The 21,840-nt window shown below is 41.2% G+C and overlaps 1 protein-coding gene across 1 annotated transcript in view; it reads left to right on the forward strand.

Moving 5' to 3' along the window:
- The window catches only part of LOC121875099 (glutamate receptor ionotropic, delta-1-like), a gene marked incomplete at its 5' end in the record, with an annotated part of 44,912 nt that extends 23,344 nt beyond the window's left edge, over positions 1-21,568 (forward strand). The window contains 5 exon segments of the mRNA XM_042379444.1: positions 5,346-5,560; positions 11,294-11,449; positions 11,859-11,965; positions 15,405-15,565; positions 20,920-21,568. Of these exon segments, the coding sequence (XP_042235378.1) occupies positions 5,346-5,560; positions 11,294-11,449; positions 11,859-11,965; positions 15,405-15,565; positions 20,920-21,089 (809 nt within the window).
- Positions 21,569-21,840: the final 272 nt, after the last annotated feature.

Raw genomic sequence — 21,840 nt, forward strand, 5'->3', positions numbered from 1 at the left:
GAAGAAGGTCCTGGTTGTGGAGATTATCTAGGTGGGGGAGGGGACCCCAGTACCACCACATGTGAAGCATCTTTCAGAGATAGATGAAGATAGCTGTTTTGAAAGGTTTTTGAAGATTTCCAAAAGCTCACTTCTTTGATCTGACTGAGGCTCTGATACCACAGAAAAGCCACAGACCCTGCATATTTCCTGGTGCCATGTGCCAAAAATTTCTTGCCAGGGTCTGCTTGATTCACTAACTGAGATAAATATTTTGTCATTTCACTAGGAGACAATTTCTTACCATCCTGTTATGATAATACATAGGGGCCTCGATTAGGGAATCCAGTTAACCATTCTTGAAGATTCCTGTTAGGTTGAGCTTGAAAATTCTTCCTTTCATTTTTTCTTAGGATATCCGTAGGAAAAAGCGTGACATCTTCCTCAGAAAATACCAGTAATGATGGATTATTGGAAATTGAAATCAGCTCACTGATTCTCATACCTGTTGCTATTGCTAGAAGGAAGGCTGCCTTCTGGAGCAATCTGTCCTGGTTCAGATTTATATTATACTTAGGCCCCATAAGAAATTTAGTAACTTTTTCTAGAGACCAAAGTGGGATTCGCTTAGGTCGAGGGGGTCTCTGAATGAAAAAGGACGATCTGAGCATTTGGTAAATTCTTGGGTTCAAAGTAATGTTAAAACCCCACACCAGAGGGTCAACCAGTGCTGATTTATAAGGTGCAATTGTAGAACCTTGAAGACCTTTTACTCAACAGAAAATCTAAAAATTCTAACACCACTGTTTCCGAGAATGTTATTGGAGTCATTAACCTGATAAATTGTTGAAAAAGTTCCAAGCTTTCTCATATTGCATAGAAGTTTGGGGTCTATGACCTGCTTTCACTTGGTTAACTATATTGGAATTACCCAACAATCTATTTAAACATCTTTTGAGAAACTCCAAGTGTGAATTGCCAAGGATATCTCGAACTAAGGGTGCAGTACCTTGTCTAGACATCCTTGTTGAAATTGTAGTGGATGCGGGCATCATTCTAACAGATCACTACACCACGGTTGTAGGACCCAATATGGTGCAATTAAGAGGACCTTTCCTTGGAAGGAGCTGAGTTTGTGAACCACTTTGAGCAACATTTTCAAAGGTGGGAACAGATAGATTGAATTCCAACGGTTCCAATCTATGAGTAGAGCATTTTCTAAAAGATTCGATCGTTCCAGAGATGCTTAAGTTGGCATCTTGTGATTGTTTTGTGAGGCAAAGAGATCTATTTGTGGAGACCCAAACCTCCTCACTAGACTATTGAACTTCGATATCTTTAGGGACCATTCTGTTTCCGTCGATACTGGCCTGAGACGAGACAACTCATCTGCCCAATTGTTTTGTACTCCTGGTATGTGAGTTGCTTTGAGGTAAAGTGTTTGTGATACACAAACTTTGAAAAATTTTTCTGACAGTTTTAGAAGGGGCCAAGATCTGGTTGAGCCTCGATGATTGGAACAAAACACTGCCGCTCTGTTGTCCATGGCAAACAGGATCGTCATATTTTTTAAATTTGGGTTTGCCAACAAAAGTAATAGGACTACTGCTAATTCTTTTACGTTTATGAGTTTGTCCCAAAGGGAGTTGCTCCACTTCCCTTGACGGAACTCTCCTTTTGAGGAATGGTATCCCCATCCTATTTTGGAGCATCCGTACAAACTACCAAGTCTGTTTGAGGGGGAACCGAGGGAGAAGAACCGATTAGAGTGTCCAACTTTGTCCACCATGACAGATGATTCTTGATCTGAATAGGGAGAGAAAAAGCAATATTTTTGTTTCTGAAGCAACTTTGACCCCAGGTGAGTTAGTTGCTTCTTCCTTAACTTGCCCAAAGGAACTACTATGGTGACAAAATTCAACAGACCCAGTAGTTTATCCCAATCGTGCCAAGAAACCTCTTGCCTTACACAAAAGGTTTCTACTTGATTTATCACATCTGTTACTTTTGCTTATGGTAGACTGACTGACTGCTGATTGGTATCCCAATGGAGACCTAATCAATCCAATTTCTGACATGGTATCTTTAATCCTAGGTTTTGAAATAGTACTAGTGTACGTTGGGTCGCCCTTTGACAATCTTCAAAAGAGTTTCCCATTATCAGCCAATCGTCTAGATAAGCAAAAGTCCTTATGCCCTCCTTCACAAGGATCTCTGGGGATGGTTGCCATACATACGGGTATTGAGCTTCCTTGTATCACTCAAGGTACACATGACAGGTACCCATCTCAAACTCTGCTCTTGCTAGGTAGGTGGGAGCTGTCCCGGGCATCCATACCAGTAATTTGTTCTCGCGCCTGTTAACAGTAAGTTGCTTAAAGGAGCGACTGTGAAGCATTACAAATAACACCATCATTTTCTTTTATCCTGGGTGTTGATGTGTGACGGTCCAGGGTTCATACTGGAGGTTGCATAGTGGCTAAGCAGTACATGTCACACCAGTTGGGTTCCTCACAGTAGAGCCATGGTGGCTGCTAGGCCACACATTCCTCCTACTGTCTTGGGTACTCGGCCTACGCTCTGGGGCGGGCACCTGTGTTGGTGAGATGCGAGCCTGGACTGAGAATATTGCCTGAGGGGCTTTTGTATCACTGCACACTATTACAACTCTATTAATTCACTTTATAACATTAGGTAAGGTTTTAAGATGTCTAATAAATGCTAGATAGGCCTCTTTAAGTACTCTGGGGTAGCACGAGCTGTAGGACTAACCTGTGTTGGCGAGATGCGAGCCTGGACCGAGAATGTGGCGCAGTGTTTCGCCCTCACTAGGCCAATGGATGCTAATTCTTAATTTTCACGTTGATATTATTCGAGTCCTCATACATACTCTTTCCTATATATTGTGACTTTATGCCTTATAATTACATGCCTTAATTCTAGATTCCATACAAAAGTAAGTGTCTGGTTTGCCAGTTCCTGGGGGAATTACTAGGGCTATATAATTAACTCAAAACTGTAGCCCGGGGCAGAATGGGCACCATGTGGCTGAGAAAAACCTTGGTTCTTGGCTTGGGTATCCCCTTCACTTAAATCCCTAAGTATGGTTCATTCCCCACACTTTGCAATGTTCAACACATTCATAAGGTTCTCTAATCATTGTATTTTCTGTGGTTATTCGTCACATGGGGTAACGATGTGTATTAAGCTCACCGAGGTACACTTCACCTATGTCTGATACATTTATCCTTTTTCCAGATCATTGTTCCCATATGTTTTCATCTGATACCCGAGGTAGCTCTGTTCACTAATCGTACACAGATGTAAATACGATGACCGTGATACACAGTACAGTAGTACCCCGATTTACGCGGTCAATCGAACCTACAGGGTACCGCGTTAAGTGAAATCCGCGTAAATGGAATAACAGAACATATGGGATTAATTCCAATAGAGACTGGCCCGACCCCAAACTCCACTTTTTGACGACACACAACTATGTTGTAGTAAAAATTTTATCTTAACTTTATAATGGTATGCACATACAAGTAATATAGAAGAGGTTAGGTTAGGAAAAATAAAGGTTAAGTTAGGAAAAATAAAGGTTAGGTTAGGAAAACTAAAAGTTAGGTGTAACACTTACGTTAGTAGGAGGCTGGTTCCAAGGCAGAGGGCAGATTACTGGCCCTCAGGTGAATCACCATTACTAGGTGCATCACCATCACTATCAGTTACAGTTGTCAGGGCTTCCCTGACAAATTCCTCAAAGTCACCTTCACTGCCACTGGCTCTGGCTGGCTGTGGTGGGTTGCGGCAGAGGCGGTTAGGGATGCATGGCCAATCACAGTCCGATACGTCATATGACGTCAGTGATAACGCAACAGAGACATGCACTGCGCAACCTTACCACGCGGCTTGCCCAGGCGGAGGCGGGAGCAGGCAGGTGGGGCGAATCTAAAAATAGCGTCGTATATGGATATATGAACCGCGTAAAGTGAAACTGCGTAAAGCGGGGTAATACTGTACAGTCAACCCTCACTTTATGCGGTCCCACATTCCGCGTTTCCACGTTTAAGCGGTGCCCTGCCGGAACCTAACATGCTCACATTCCGCGGTGCATGTACCCCATTACGCGGAGAGCGGCTGGCGAGCCGCACCATTTTTGGATCCAAACCTCCCGCCATCCGCCATGTTGTTTAAGCGGCGCGAACATGGTGCGCACAAGGTCGGCCAGTCATCAAAACATTACCAGTTCTTCACCCGCCACCCACCACAGCTGGCCCAAGTCAGTGATAGTGATAATTATAGTGAGGATATGGACTTATATGAACTTTGGGGGGTTTGGCAAAGAGGCCCTGCAAGCCTCTGTGGTGGATAGTGATACAATTGATACAAGTGATATAGGTGAGGGCCAATAATCTGCCCTCTGCCTCGGAACCAACCGCCCATCCCCGTGTGCCCAGCCATCTTTTCTACTAATGTAAGTGTTAAAAAACCTAATATTATTGATATTTCTCTTAATTATTAATTGTGTGTGCATACCATCATAAAGTTAAGATAATATTTTTACTACAACATAGTTGTGTGTCGTCAAAAAGTGAAGTTTGGGGGTCGGCCCGGACTCTATTTCAATTAATCCCATATGTTATGTTATTCACTTTACGCGTTCCTCACTTTCCGCGGCACCCTGTGGGTTACATTAACCGCGTAAAGTGAGGGTTGACTGTACACTTATTCCCTTATAGTACACTAGTCCATATCAATTGGACCTTTCCAATCATCCAATAGATAACTTGTGTGTTCCTTAATACTATCAGTTCATACACTTAATGTTATATGTCCGTACATTGGTACAATTCATATAGTACTGTAAAACGACATACAGCATGTTAGTCACCCCTTTCCAGAGGCTTACCATTTTCTGACTCTCTCCAAGTGTGGTGAATTTGAATGTTATGCAGCTGTATTATGAATTGGAGAGAGATTAAGGATGACCGTGATATGTGCAGTACAAAGGTATGGAAAACATTTATATTTTAGGGGCACACAACTATAAGATCATAAAGACAAACTAAATGCAACAAATTAAGTTGTTAACTAAGCCAGACCATCAAGTTCTAAGCACTCTGGTTTCTCATAAAATATAAAATTATTACTATACTGTACTGCATGTATTTCATTTACTGGTACAGTACTGTATATTTATTGTTGGCTTCATTATTATGTATTTGTAATAATAGTCTAGGAAAATGTGCTTCAATTTATGAATTTGGATTTCCAAAATGTATTCAGGAACAGAACTTATTTGTAAATTGAGGACTACCTATACATCTGTGGCACCAAGTTACAGGGAATCTCTTCCACAGACACACCACAAATGCCGAAGAGGTGGTCAGTGCATGTGGTGGTTGGGCTGTGGATGCTAACAGGCTTCATCCTGGGTACCACCTACCGCTCTAACCTGAAAGCCATGTTGATTAGCCCGAGGATTGTGATACCCTTCAACACCATTCAGGAGCTGGTCAACAGCAAGATAACTCTCTTTGTCCCAGACTCCAACAGTTTACACCAGGCTATGATGGTACATTAACTGTCCAGGACATAAACTGAACAGGGAAGCTAACTAACTAGACAAGTCCAGGTTGACAACCCTTTATCCGAAAACCGAAAGTTTTTTGTGGAGCAAATTTTTTTTTCTTTTTTTTTAAATAGGGATTAGCCCACCCAGGCACAGGTGACTGACCCACATCGGGGCCTGGGGGGCGAAAATGTAATAATAATTATAATAATAAGAATAAATATTCATAGTAAATAAATTTTATACTAAAAAAAAATACACAAAAATAAAATACTGTAATAATAATAATAAAATAATAATAATAAAGAAATACAAGAATGAAAAAAGGTCAAAAGTGAGAAACACGACCTAGTCCTATGAATAATAATAATAATAATTATTATTATTATTATTGTTGTTATTATTATTATTATTATTATTATTATTATTATTATTATTATTATTATTATTATTATTATTATTATTATAATTATAATTATAATTATAATTATATTTTAGCCCCCCAGATCCCAATGTGGGTGAATCGGCTGCTTGTCCAATTAACCAGTCCGTTCACATATATTTACATTTGGGTTTTAAGTAACGAAACCCAAACGATAGTTCCTTTGTTTTATTATAAAAGGTTGTATATATAAATCCTGAGTGTATGTCAACCGTAAGTCTCACTGTCTAGGAGTGAATGAGAAGGGGACAGCGTTTATGTATTATAAACGTTTGGTCACGTCCTTACGATATGAGTTGAGGTGAGCTACTGAAGCTTAGGGGCATCGCAGTGCGTGCTTACAGAAATGCTGAGCTATACTTTTATCCTCTTCGCCACTGATCGGCTTGTTAGCCGCTTGGGCGATCGGTCACGTCTCTTTTCATTTATATTCTTCACCAAAAGATCGGCTCGCTAGCCGCCCGGGCGATCGGTCACGTTTCTGTCACGCACTCTTGGCAAATACTGGGCATGCACCGGCTCCTGAATGTACCTGAACCCGCTCCAGTGTTGGTCAAGTCTTCTCTTGAAAGAGCTCACACTCGGTGCCGTCACAACACTCTCTGGTAGATTGTTCCAAGAGTTTACAACCCTCACTCCGAAAAAGTTTGCCCTCACGGTTTTCTGGACTTGCGGCTTCTTCAATCTTGAGCTGTGACTCCTTGTGGGGCGAGCGTCCGCCAGCTCCAAGTAAGGTCACTCAACTGAGTAGTGCCCCCTGAGATGCTTATACACCTCAACTAGGTCCCCCCTTGCCCGTCTGTAGTATAAGCTAGGCAAGTTCAGGCGCTCCAATCTCTCAGGGTAGCTGAGGTGCCGAAGTGCAGGCACCAGTCTGGTGGACCTCCTTTGAGCATTTTCAACTAACTGACAGTCCCTAGGATATCTCGGGGACCAGATGGGGTGACAGTACTCCAGATGGGGAAGCACTTCACTCTTGAAGATCGTCACGAGGGACGGACCGTCTAGATATCTGAACGACCTTCTTATAAGACCCAATAATTTATTTGCCTGATTTACCTTCTTCTCACAATGGCCCGAGAACTTCAGCTCATTGTCAACATACACACCTAGGTTCTTCTCACACATAGTCTCAACTAGTGCAGTTTCTTCATCCCGTTGGGACATATGATACGCCTCCTTACCGTTGGTACTCCCCAGGTGCATCCTCTTACACTTCGTGACATTGAATCTCAGCAGCCATTTCTTCGACCATTCCTGGAGCCCACAGAGGTCCTTCTGCAGCTCTTCACAGTCCGCTTGGTTCTTAATTTCCCGAAATAACTTGCCATCATCGGCAAACATTTGTATGGAGGAGTGTACAACGTCAGGCATGTCATTTATGAAACAAACAAACAACAGCGGGCCCAATACACTGCCTTGTGGTACCCCACTTGTTACAGGTACAGATGACGATTTCGTGCCATTAATCACCACACACTGCTTGCTGTCATGTAGAAAGTCTTTTATCCACGCTAGGACATTTCCCCGAATTCCGTACCCTTCCAGTTTGATTTTCAGCCTTTCGTGGGGTACACTGTCGAAAGCTTTGACAAAATCTAGGTAAATATTGTCGATATTACCACCCCGTTCTAGAATATGGGTCCAAATATCCAATACCTTGAGCAATTGTGTTAAACAAGAGCGCCCCGGCATAAAACCGTGTTGGCAATCTTTTACAAGGTTGTTTCGTAATAGATGTTCCATCGCGGCATCTCTGATAATACCGGTCTATAGTTGTTCGTAGAGTGACTATCGCCCTTCTTGAAGATAGGACTCACATAAGCCACTTTCCATTCACTGGGGACCATCTGTTCATCCAGGCATTTACAAAACAGAATCTTCAGGGGCTCTGCAAGCTCGTTCCACAGCTCTCTTAGCACTCTAGGATGCACCATGTCAGGTCCTGGACTCTTATGGACCTTTAGCCTGGACAGTTTATTTCTAATACCCTCTTCTGTGAACACAATGTGGGTCAGTGCTGTGTCGAACCGTCTGTCCTCAAACGCAGGAAGGTTACTCGCATCCTCTCTTGTGAACACTGAGGAAAAGAAGCTGTTCAATGCCTCAGCTTTATCCTGGTCAGAATCTGCGTAACTACCATCTTCAAGCCTCAGGTCTGATACTCCTACTCGCGTTTTCAATTTCGACTTTGCATAGCGGTAAAACGCCTTTGGGTTTGACTTGACCTCGCGTGCAACCAGCCTCTGGAACTCCTTTTCAGCCCTCCTACACTCTATCTTTGCTTGGATTCTGGCTCTTGCATACATCCTCCTGTCCTGCTCATCGTTTGACCCAACCCACGTCTTGAATTTCTGGGTTTTCTTCTTAATTTTGTCGACCGCCGCATGGTTCATGTGTAGGAATCCCCTCGTATTCTTAGAAGCACTGGGTTTGGTCTTGGGTATATATTTATCGATCAAATGGGTCATTTTACTAGTTATGATATTCAGCGTAGTGTCTGCGTTCTTGTACCTTAATAAGTCAGGTCAGTTGATACCCCTCATCTCTTCCCTCATCCCATTGTAATTTCCCTTGTAATATTTGCACCTTGGCCTGGCCTTATCTTGAACTAGGTAACAGTTAAATCTGAATGACAACACTGTATGGTGACTGGTGCCAACTGGGGCAAGGTGTTCCAGTTTGGCCACCACACCCTCCTCGTTTGTTATGATGAGGTCAAGTGGCTTGGGTGTTTGCTCCCCTCTGTAATGTGTCGGGTCTCTCACATGTTGGAACAGAAAATTATCTCTCAGAGTTTCTACAAAAAGAGTAGCAGGGTTATTCAAGTCATTCGGGGTGGACTCGTTTCTCCAGTCGATGTCGCCATAGTTAAAGTCCCCCATGATAAGGAGGTGGCTAGGGTTGAGCATCGCCGCATTGTTTATTAAGGTTCTTAAGTTCCTTTGATTTAGTGGGCCACAATTTGGGGATCTGTAGATACACCCGACGATAAGTAAGTCCCCTCCCTTTAATTTAATTTTACACCACTTGGACTCTTCAAAAACATCCTCTCCCTGTACCCTCGCCTAGCTGGCTCTAAGGTCTTGCCTAGCGTAGATAACCACACCCCTCCTGCAGGATTATTGAGTTAGGTTCGTAAATGAGTCCTATCCAGCAATACTGAACTCACATTCCTCTGGGTCGATTCTCCTGTTCTTGTACAACAGTTCTACAACTCCTACAATATCTGGTTGGTGTACTCTTAGTAGTGTTTCAAACTCCTCTCTCTTATCAAGGAACGTGTCAGTATTAGTGTACATGACATTCAAGCCAGAATTTGTTCTCGGTAACGTCTCTGCTCTTAGTAATAAACCCGCTCCACCCACATTCTCAGAAGCTGCAGCATTTGCTAAGTACACTGTATTTTGCAGGGTGTGGTTAGAAATGTCATTGTTTACACGGCGCTCGTTCCCTCCTGTCCGGTAGGCTGAGCTGGTGCCGCCTCCCGGGTGGGGGGTTGAGTGGGTGGAGGGTGCACTGCTGCCCCCTGGCCCTGTGTCGGCACACTTGTTTCCACTACCCTCCCCCTGAGTATAACCCATGTACACCTGTCCCCGTTCCTCCTCGACTCCTCCCTCTTCTGCTTCAAGTCCTGCAGGAGCTTCTTGTGCTGTTCCCTCTGCATTACCGTGCGGTCTGGGTGAATGAATACATCCCGAAATGCCTCGCTCCTTGCTAAGTTTTTTGCCTGCCGAATAACTTGCCATTTCTCCTCCTCACTCACTAGTGTGATCCTGAGGGGGCGAGGCTTAGCCCCCTGCTTTTGTCCCAGCCTCCTCACATCCTGAGGGGTTGCTGGAATCTTCAGAACCTCTGTGCAAATATTTTGAAACAGCACCTTATCGTGTGTTTCCTTACTCACAGTTCCCTCCGCCTGGCTCTCGGTGACTCCAAAAACTATTACATCGTTCCTGCGCTGGAGCCGTTCCTGGTGTTCCTCCTCTCCCCTAACAGTAGGTCCGTTAATTTTCATTTCTTCGACACTCTTCTTCAAAGTCCCAATCTGCTGTAGAACCTGTACTGATTCTGCATTACTCTCCGCCCCCCCCCGTGGCCCTCCTAATACGTCAGCATAACTCCTCTTAGCAACCACCTCCATTCTATTAGCTACTTCCTCAGTCTTAGCAAGGATCTCTTTCCCAACTTGCTCCAGTTTGTCAACCAGCAGGGCTCCTGCTTCATCTATTTTCGTCCCTAGAGAACTCGTTCCCTTATGGCTTGCAATCGCTTCATTCACCTTGACTATGCAGCCAGAGCAATACCAGCAACAGCCATCATGCTTTACGGCAGTTAGTAACTTCCTAAACGTTGCATTAGTCAGGCCTGTATCCTCCATATCCGACGTCTCCCTGCAGCTATGGGTCTCGCCCTCTTGGGTGAGTTGCCCGCTCACGTGTCCATATCATGTCTTACTCATAGACAGTGGAAAGTTACAGGGTGGTGAATCTGAATATAATATCAGATGTATTGACCCATTTATATAATATGTTCTGTTGATGAGACAGGGGCCTATTACATGGGTCAGTGACCTGTGCTCGGGTGGGCTGACCCTTGTATTAAAAAAAATAAAAATAACCTAACCATTCTGAAATCCGAAATGCGTCTGGTCCCAAGGATTTCGGATAAGGGATTGTCAACCTGTAATTTAATTAACACATGTGCATCTCTCTCTCTCTCTCCTCTTTCTCCCAAGAAACTATGAATATTTTATTCCTAATTATATATCATGGTCAATTTTGCATCAAAAACCTTTGAGGATAATATGATGGGCAAAATCCCGAACATTTTAAGATAATATATTTAAAATTCCACCCTAATCGGTGGACGATGTGATATGAACAAGAACCTGTCACAAAAAGAACAGAGGTCCAATGGAGCTTTTTGTACTTCATGACATGAACACTGTGAATAATAGTCGTCAGTAGATTCAATAGACATACTGTAGTGTTGAGAACAGGAAGCAGGTAAGTGTGACAAAGGGTAATGCTATAAGTATGCCTATAGGTTGGGCCATAAGTGTATGCAAAAGCATTCTAGTACATTTTAATAAGGTTACTTTTATAATTGCCTTTAATGCCTATTAAAAAAATCCAGTGCTCTCAAATTTCATTTACAAAACAATATAATCTACAAACCATGATTTGAGTTCTTTAAGCATCCTATTTTACATGCAAATTCTACTTTTAAAATTGTGTGCACTCTTTATGTTTGGAGTGGTAGTGGAGGACTGACCTGAGGTTTACCCCTGACAGGCATCATCCCCGGACTCACCCTTGGGCAAGTTGCGTCCACAAAGCGTATTTCACCAAGATTATATCCAAGCCATCAAGGACTTGTTTGCCGGATCCATTGCTGCTAGCTCCCCCAGCTTGGTTACTACTAATCTTGAACACACTTACTTCAGCCAGGTGTTGATATAGCTTTTTGATTCTTTGATGTAGAGGATCAAGTGTTATTTGTCCTGATGCATGTATCAGTTATTTTAATTTTTGATAGAAAACATTACATATTCTTTTATTGTATCACTGACTAGTAGAGTCATAAGTGAGTGCTTATAATATTTATCTGATTCACAGTGTCATGAGAATAAACTCAAAACAAAGACAGCTACACAAGCACTCATCTATCTGGCTTACTGAGACACTCATTTTGTTTCAAAGTGTGTGTGTATTCCTCCGACGGATTTCTTTGCCAACTCTTTCTTAATATACAGTATAGGTAAATATATAAGGCATTGTGGAAGGTATTTTTACTTCAAGAAAAAAGGCTTATTACATTGGACAGAGACGAGAGATAAAATGATACTTAATGTTACAGACTGGTCGTTGCCAATTATACATCATGTCTGAGAATCTTCTGCAGATGCCACCCTTAGGTATAGGTTTCCCGAAAGGCTCACCACTCAAGCCGAAGTTTGATATCGCGTAAGTATGTCTGGCCATACCAGTGCTATTACAGGGCATTGTATTGATGTATGTTGTTAGTTAGAATTTGTTACCTCATCTGTTGGTGGGATGGGTCATCTCGTCTAAAGAAGATAACTGACCAATAGTCAAAGAAACAGAATGCTTGTTTTGTTATGAAGGAACACTCTTTCTTTGGCTTCACAATTGTAACATTCCTTACAGAAATTATGACATTGTGCATGGAACTTGTAATCAAGGAATGTGAAGACACACCACCAGTGCTGCTCAGGGATCAATAATATTTAAAAGTTAAGAATGAGGTCAGTTCAGTAAGTTGATTGTACCGGACTCGCTAGCTGAGAATCAAACTGGAAGGGCACGGGATTCTGGGAAGTGTCAACAACTTGAGTCCTGTTGCTCTTTCAGATTTAACTGTTACTTGGTTCATGACAAAACCAGGTCCAAGTTCAAATATTACAAAGGAAAATATGACGGGATGAGGGAGTAGATGAGTAACCACTGGCCTGACTTACTGAGGAATAAGAACGCAGATGCTATGCTGAATATCATAGCCAGTAAAGTGAACCATTTCATTGATAAATATATACCCAAGACCAAACCCAGTGCCTCCAGGAATACAAGGAGACCGCCTGCACATGAACCATGCGGCGGTCGGGAAAGTTAACAAGAAAATTCAGGATTTCGAGACTTGGGTTTGGACAAATGATGAGCAGGACAGGAGGATGTATGACAGATCCAGGAACCAACCAAAGTCAGAGTGTAGAAGGGCTGAAAAAGAATTCCAGAGACTGATTGCAAACGCGGTCAAGTCAAACCCAAAGACTTTTTACCATAACGCAAAGTCAAAATTAAAAATGTGAGTAGGCCTATCGGACCTGAGGCTTGAAGATGGTAGTTATGCAGATTCTGACAGGATAAGGCAGAGGCATTGAACAAATTGTTTTTCATCAGTGTTCACAAGAGAGGGTGGGAACAAGTTTCCTGTGTTTGAGGAAAGACGGTTTGACACAGTACTGACCCACATTGTGTTCTCGGATAAAGTTATAAGAAATAAACTGTCAAAACTAAAAATTTATAAGAGTCCCAGCCCAGGTATAATACACTCCATTGATAACAGAACTGTGTAACGAGCTTGTGGAATCCCTGAAGATCCTGTTCTGCAAATGCTTGGATGAGAAAAAGGTCCTCGATGACTGAAAAATGGCTTTTGCGAGTCCTATATTCAAGAAGGGAGATCATCACTCCGCGAATACTTATAGGCCCGTGAGCCTGACCGGCATAGTGTACAAAGTATTAGAGAGCATCGTAAAAGATGCCATGATAGAACATCTGCTACGAAACAACATTGTAAAAGATTGCCAACACAGTTTTATGCCGGGACGATCTTGCTAAACACAATTACTCAAGGTACTGGATGTGTGGACTCAAATTCTAGATTTTGCCAAGGCTTTCGATATTTTACCCCATGAAAGGCTGAGAATCCAACTGTAAGGGTAAGGGATTCTGGGAAGTGTCCTAGTGTGGATTGGAGACTTTCTTCATGACTGCAAACAGTGTGTGGTGATAAATGGTATGAAATCGTCATGTGTACCTGTGACAAGAGGGGTGCCACAGGGCAGTGTATTGGGCCCGTTGTTGTTTGTTTGTTTCATTAATGACATACCAGAAGCTATACACTCCTCCATACAATTGCTTGCAGATGATGCCAAGTTATTTAGGGAAATTAAGAACCAAACAAACTGTGAAGAGCTGCAGAAAGATCTCTGTGAGCTTCAAGAATGGTTGAGGAAATGGCTGCTAAAATTCAATGTCAAGAAGTGTAAAAAGATGCACCTGGGTCACACTAATAGTAAGGAGGCGTATCACATGTCCTAACAGGACGAAGGGACTGCAATGAGACCGAGTGTGAAAAGGACCTGGGTGTGTATGTTGACAATGAACTTAAGTTCTCAGACCATTGTGAGACGAAGGTGAATCATTCAACGAAACTAGTAGGTCTTATGAGAAGGTCGTTTAGATATCTGGATGGTCCATCGCTCGTCACTATCTTCAAGAGTGAGTTGCTTCCCCGTCTGGTCCCCGAGGTATGCTAGAGACTGTCAATTGATTGAAAATGTCCAAAGGAGGGTCACAAGACTGGTGCCTGCTCTATGGAACCTCAGTTACTTAGGGAGATTGGAGAGCTTGCAGCTACCTAGCTTATACTACAGACGGGCGAGGGGCGACCTAATCGAAGTGTATAAACATCTCAGGGGGCACTACTCAGTCGAATGTACAATGAAAGACAAAAGTCGTGTCGTGAAATTTGGTGAAAACATATGCCGAAGGGCTAAACCTTTGGTGCACTCTGCCCTGTGGTAGGGGCTCTCATAATGTTTCAGGAGTTATATTTAATCTTCGGGCAAAACCGCAACACGACTTTTGTCTTTTGATTGTACACACCTGGAACAATATGCCAGAGAGTGTTGTGATGGCATCAAGTGTGAGCTCTTCTAAGGCTGGACTTGACCAACACTGGAGCAGGTTTCAATAATATTCAGGAGCCAGTGTATGCCCAGTACAGTACTTGCCAACAGTGCATAACAGAGAACGTGACCAACCGCCCAAGCGGCTAACAAGCCGATCAGTGGCGAAGAGGTATAAAAGTAAATCACTCGCCTTGAGTTTGGACTACTATAATCTAGGAAACAGTTGATCAGACCTAAGGTGAGTTATAATTTGCTAAACAAATTTGAATGCTGTAATAGAATTAATGTTAAAGTGGGAAAAGCATTGTCTAAAGAATTTTTTGTTGCATGTTTTAGGGCTGCAATCCTATACCTTATAGTTTTCATTGAAATACCTTAACCGATTTAACACATTACGATTTTGCATGACAATTCTCATTCCCACTCTTGTTAAATCGGGGGTCTACTGTAATACTGTACGTTATATAATTACACAGTAACAAAATATTTAGTCACAATACAAAATACCCTATACTGTACTATATGCTGTAAAAATGTTTTGTCAAATGATGGAACATGGTGGTACACATATTGTTGTTCAATATTTCTGGGCTTACACCACAAGCTAAAAGGGTTACTGTATAAAGAAAAATAGGAGTAATTTAGAGAGCTGTGAAATAATGAGAGCAAAGTATCAAATCACATTATACTGAGGGTTTACCGTGTTGTTAAATAATTCCCAAATTAATTATTCACTTACTTTTATATTTAAACAAAGCTGAAAATGTATATTATTCCCAAATTTAGTTGTCATTCAATCTACATAACATTTTGACATACATGAGGAAGGGTGACTATCAATTATTCATATTTACAAAGTTAATGTCTAAGTCTTTGGAGTTAAAAATACAGGTATACGTATATATATTTTATTAATACCCTCTCCTCATCTTGTTCAACAATGCCCAGTAACACCTCTTGCCATCCAGGATCAGTGGACTGAAGGAATTTGGGATCTTGAGCCATATTCTCCACAAGTGGACCTCCAACTCCACCGAGTGTACCAAGCCCATCACTCAAAAGGGCACTCCCGCTCTCCGCTCTCTTGACCTGGGTGACTTCTATGGCATCTTTTCACTCTATGCTGGAGGTGAGAAGATGGTGCTATGTTCCTTCACAATCTTTAAGTAGAGTATGTTCTCCATCTATAACAGAGAAAGAAATGGATAGAGAATAACACGAGGCCTTCATCACGATACAAGGCAAATGAGGGCTTACACCCATATTATTAAACATCTTCCCTTGAAGAGGGTCATCGTGTTACAACCCGAGTTTTAAACTAAATGAGTCCTGAGGGACACCTCAGTACTGTACTTGACGGGGTGGTGTGGCGGTAAAATTAACTAATTTGAATAAAATTAATTTGATATTGGAATTAGTTAATTTTACCGCCACGACACCCCGTTAAGTACAGTACCGCGGTGTCCCTCAGAACTCGTTTAGTTTACAACTCGGGTTGAAACACGATGACTCTCTTCAAGGGAAGATGTTGTTTAATAATACGGGCGTTATATTTTTCCTGGAATTTGCCCTTTAAGTTATCCACAACAGGTCAGACTTTATGTAACTTATCACCTTGAACTTGCTATGTATTGTCTGTATAATGTATCAAGTGTAATAATTGGATAAAATGATGTCGAGGTATTAGTCTTCCCAAAAAAGTTTTGTTCATACATTTCATCAGTCATCCACTTCTTTTTCTTTCTTTTTTCCTGGGACATTGGCTTCATTACACAACATTTCATCTTGTTGTGTCACTTCACTTAGCCAGTCTACTATGTGGAGAAAATGAGGGCACTGTTTACTTTAGAAATTCAAAGTACCAATTGATTTTGGAAACAATCAACTTCACTACACCATGATAGAAAAAATATACAGTATATATATATAAATAATCAAGTTCTTTGGATTCTTGTAATACAACGAGCATCAGCCAAGCCAGATTGCAGTTTTTTAACACAAACGGCATAGGCATGAACAGAACCTGACCAGCATTGGACACCAGGAAAACGATTACCTTTGATACCAAATTGGAGTTTTTAAGGCAGTTTGATATTGTGAGAGAACTTCCACATTACATAAATCCCTCGGTTAACGAATTGCCTTCCATGAGATTCTTCACTTCGGTTAACGAACAAACCCTCAGTTAACGAATTCCTTTCGAATTTTTCCCATGTTTTTGCCTGCATTTGGCTGCCCAACAGTTGTAGTATTAGTCTGCCAATACAGTAATCGGTTTTAGGGCTTAAATTCCTTACTAATTTAGTAAATATCAAGAAGGTTGTGCTATTCAATAATTTTAAAAGTTTTATATTAAATTTTTTAGTCATTTTAACAATTATTGAACATAATTGAAGTACAGGAAACTAGTTTTTTGCGCGCCAAACAGCCACTCAACAAACCAAGTTTGGCATCAGTTTGTTTGCCAGTTCAGAGGAAGGAACATCTTGTTTGAGACTTTTCAAAATAAATGCTTTTTTTCTGTGTTTCCAGTCAAATTATTGGTCATTTTGAAATATATTTTACATATTGATATATAGCACAGTGCAGTGTTGATTTAAAGAAAATAATCTTGAATTTCACCAAGTGAACTAAAATTTTATGGGTGAAATAGCGGCATGGGGTGACTTCTCTTCCACCCCAATGCCTTCTCTTCTTCCTTCTCCTCCACCCCCATTCTAATTCCCATCATCATCATCATCAACCAGGACCCTTCTACATGCACACCTCAAAGTAAGTGTACTTTACTGCATTTATTTTTAGTCCGTGTGTAATTTTCGGTGAGCTGGAACCAATTACCCAAAAACCCATTGAAACAATGGTTTCGGTTAACGAATTTTTCGGTTAACGAGCAACCTTTTGGAACGAATTGTGCTCGTTAACCGAGGGACCACTGTAATGTTATTCTAGGCTTACCTCCCACCATGGTCAGTCTTGTCTGGGATAATGCCGAGAAGATTAGGGCCAGTGTTTGTTGTGTTACAATACACTCTTAGTGCCAAGAAAATTCATTTGTTTTCAACTCGGTTACTGGAGAGTGGAATGTCTTCTCTTAAGCTAGGTTGGATGACAAGAACCAACAAAGTGTAATTCATTTTGTCTCTGATACACGCTAAGGAACAATACTTTACAAGCAACCTTCACAACCTTCATTCATAAGTACTAAATTGTTTGTTTGACCATAATTAGTCTTTTACATCTTTATAATACCATACTATCATACAGGGCGTCCCCGACTTACGAACCCTCATCAATACGAATTGGGTTGAACTTGAAATTTACAGTACAGTGGTCCCTCGGTTAACGAGCACAATCCGTTCCAGCATGTTGCTCGTTAACCGAAAAACTCGTTAACCGAAACCATTGTTTCAATTGGTTTTTGGGTAATTGGTTCCAGCTCACCGAAAATTGCCTAAATTCAACAAAAAAGGTAGAAAAGTACACCTACTTTGAGGTGTGTATGTAGAAGGCTCCTGGATGATGATGATGATGATGATGATGATGATGATGGGAATTAGAATGGGGGTGGAGAAGGAAGAAGAGAAGGCATTGGGGTGGAAGAGAAGTCACCCCATGGCACCATTTCACCCATAAAATTTTAGTTCTCTTGGTGTATTTCAAGATTATTTTCTTTAAATCAACACTGCACTGCATTTTATATTGTGAATATGTAAAATATATTTCAAAATGACCAATAATTTGCTTGGAAACAAAAAAAGCGTTTAGTTGAAGAGAGTCTCAAGCAAGATGTTACCTCCACTGAAAACAGAGAGAGAGAGAGACTAATGCCTGTCTACCGTTTAGTGTGTTAACAGGCTGGATGGCATGCCAGAAACTAGTTTCTTTACCTTCAATTATGTTCAATAATTGTTAAAATGGCTAAAAAAGTTAATATTAAACTTTTAAAATTATTGAATAGTGTAAACTTCTTGATATTTACTAAAATAGTAAGGAATTTAAGCCCAAAAACCGATTACTGTATTGGCGGACTAATACTACAGCTAGTGGACCGCCAAATGCAAGCGAAAACATGTTGAAGTCGGCTGGTAAAAAACTCGTTAATCGAGGGATTGCTCGTTAACCGAAGTTAAGAATCTTATGGAAGGTAAATTGTTAACCGAGGCGCTCGTTAACCGAGGCGCTCGTTAACCGAGGGACCACTGTACAGTATAGTCTGCATTTATGCGGTCAATTGAACCCGCGTAAATGAAATAACAGAACAAATGGGATTAATTGAAATAGAGACTGGGCCGACCCCCAAACTCCACTTTTTCCGACACAATACGTACGTAGTAGTAAAAATAGCATCTTAATTTTATGATGGTATGCACACACAATTAATAATTAAGAGAAATATCAATAATATTAGGTTTTTTAACATTTACGTTAGTAGAAAAGGTGGGTTGGCACACGTGGATGGCGGCTGATTCCGTGGCAGAGGGCAGATTAGTTGCCCTCCGGTGAATCACTTTCACTACTCGCAGAGGTTTACAGGGCCTTCCAGACAAATCTCTCAAAGTACATATCCTCACTGTCAATATCATTATTATTGACTTGGGCTGGCTGTGGTTGTGGTGGGTTGCAGGCGAGGAAGTCCTCAATACTACGTTGACGACTAGCATTGATGTTGTCGAGTTAGATCTGGATATACGGCTCCATAACTTTCGTCAGATGGTTATTAGCCACTTCATACCGATGCTTGTCCGAGTTGTTGTCAAGGATGAGCTTAAGTTTCTCCCCCAACTCGATGATTTCCTTCACATTATCATGGCTTCGTCCAGGTAATTCAATGTTTTTCACTGGTGGTGGGGGTCCCACGGAAGCCATTGTGAGTTGTGAGGGGAATAGCGGGCAAAAGAGAGAACTGTAGGTCAGCGACTTCTACCCTCTGGTGGCAGGGCACGTCATGTTACATTAGACCAATCACAGCTAGCGGCGGAGGGAATGCGTGGGTGGTATGGATGCATGGCCCAGTCACAATCCGATACGTCATATGACGTCAGCGATAACGTAAGAGCGGCCTAATGCGCACCACTCACCGCTTCCCGTGTATGGTCAAGAATGGACCGCGTGGGTAAAAAATGGCGCGGCGGTCTGGACCTCTCCAGCCGCTCGCCGCGTAAATTACCAAATTTACCGCATAATTAAAGCATTTTCATTCTGGCAAGGCACCACGTAAATGACCAAACGCGTAAACAAAAACCGCGTAAATGCAGACTATACTGTATTTTATTTACCTGATGACTTATTATTTACCTTTATTTACTGTATTTCGTAATTTTATTTCTTCTTTTGTCTTAAATTAAGTGATCTTACATGTACATTATACAAGGACTTAGGCTATGATATAGTGGGATTTTCAACATTGTTCTGTGAGTACGTTATACACATAGCATGTGTTTTTACTTTTTTACAAATTCGACTTAAGAACGTCCTCAGGAACGGAACCTGTTCATAACTCAGGGACCCCCTGTACCAAATTATGGAGAAAAATAAATAAATAAAATAAATCCAGGAACTTAACCTCCTTATTTGCATTATTACTCATGGAAAAAATGTATTGGTTTTGCGTAATTTCGTTATACAGTTAAACTTTTCAGGAATGTGCATATGTAAGTGGGGAAACCCCGTGCTGTACACCAATTACCCCATTAACATCGCTTCAGTCAACGTTGTTTCGTTATAACATTGTTGAAAAACGTACAAAAATTATAAATTTACGGCAATTTTAAAACATTTGGTATGAAGGCACTCGGTGCCTGGGCACCATATTTGGTTGTTATTGTTTGATGGTTGGTTGATGCTCTTCCACCATTCACTCAAATCCAGTGATGAATTAATTTGAGCCCTAGAACAATGATTGCTAAACATGCATTATGTACCACTACTAGTTGTGGTCAAAGAAAGAAGAGGAAAAGTGTTACATTAGAAGTTAAATTAGATGTGGTAAAGAGATTTGAAGGACAATGATCTGTGGACATAGCAAGCACTGTTGGTTTGCAGCTTACGACTGTCGGTATGAACAATTTGTGGCAATGCAGAAAATATCGAATCATGTGCTTAAAGTGTTACTCCATTATCTGCTACAAAGTTAACTCATAAAAGAAAGTAGCATTATGGGAAATTTGGAAAGAATGCTGAACATGTGGATCGAGGATCAACATCAACAAAACTTTCCTTATTCGTTGCTCTCCATACAGGCAAAAGCTTTAAGTTTATTTGAAACTTTGAAACAAGGTGATAGTGAAACATTTTTTGCAAGTTGTAAGAAAATTTTGACCAGAAATGTACCCAAGGAACATAACCCCTATTTACATATATCATTGTGTCTATGGTAAAATTGTTTTCACTTAGTCGTGGTTTTCAAGAACCTAACAAGGATGTTAATGGGGTAATTTGTGTATTGTGTTACTCCCCATTAACTTGCACAATGTTCCCCTGCAGGACTGATGCTGGCTTGTGTAACCTTTATTATGGAATTACTTATTGGCCATAATATGCATAAGAAGGTAACACAACCACCATTCTCCTGCTCAAGTGACCTTCAGCTGCCTGCCAAGGGGACAACTGGCACAGGGTACTCCACCAGTGTCTCTAGCACTCATATGTACTAACTGAACCATAATTCACTGGCTAATCTATAAGCTATAACAACATTGGACTATAACTCATGAGGTAACCCATGAACTGTACCAACATTGGACAATAACATACTAGGCAACCTACAACATGTACCAAATCTGGACCACCACTCACTAGGTGCAGTACATCATGTATTACTCATTAGGTACCTCACTATATGTACCAACACTGGACCATAACTCAAGGTGACCCATCAGTTGCACCAACACTGGACCATAACTCAAGGTGACCCATCAGTTGCACCAACACTGAACCATAACTCAAGGTGACCCATCAGTTGCACCAACACTGGACCATAACTCAAGGTGACCCATCAGTTGCACCAACACTGGACCATAACATACTAGGCAGCCTAAAACATGAGTAAGACTGAACTTCAACCTATAAATGTCTGTATACTGCAAAATAAATGTACAGTATGTGTGTATAGTGAAACATGTGTTGAACCTAATATTTTGTTTAAGTTAAAACCTTATACTATTTCAGTAGATGAAGCAGATCAATTATCAAATTTGTAGAAGGATGCAATGAAAGATCTACAACTTATCTTAATAAAAAAAATATACAGTATATCACTACTGAAGATCTGTCTTTCTTTAAGGATAAAATCTTGTTCTCATATTTTTAAGTAATACATCTTGCAAGACTTTGATTTAAAACATAAAACTTAAAAACAAAATACTTCAAAATACACCTTGCATATCATGATTAACCATTCTGTTT

This window comes from Homarus americanus, unplaced genomic scaffold, assembly GCF_018991925.1.
Source record: "Homarus americanus isolate GMGI-L3 unplaced genomic scaffold, GMGI_Hamer_2.0 scaffold36970, whole genome shotgun sequence".
Lineage (NCBI taxonomy): Eukaryota > Metazoa > Arthropoda > Malacostraca > Decapoda > Nephropidae > Homarus > Homarus americanus.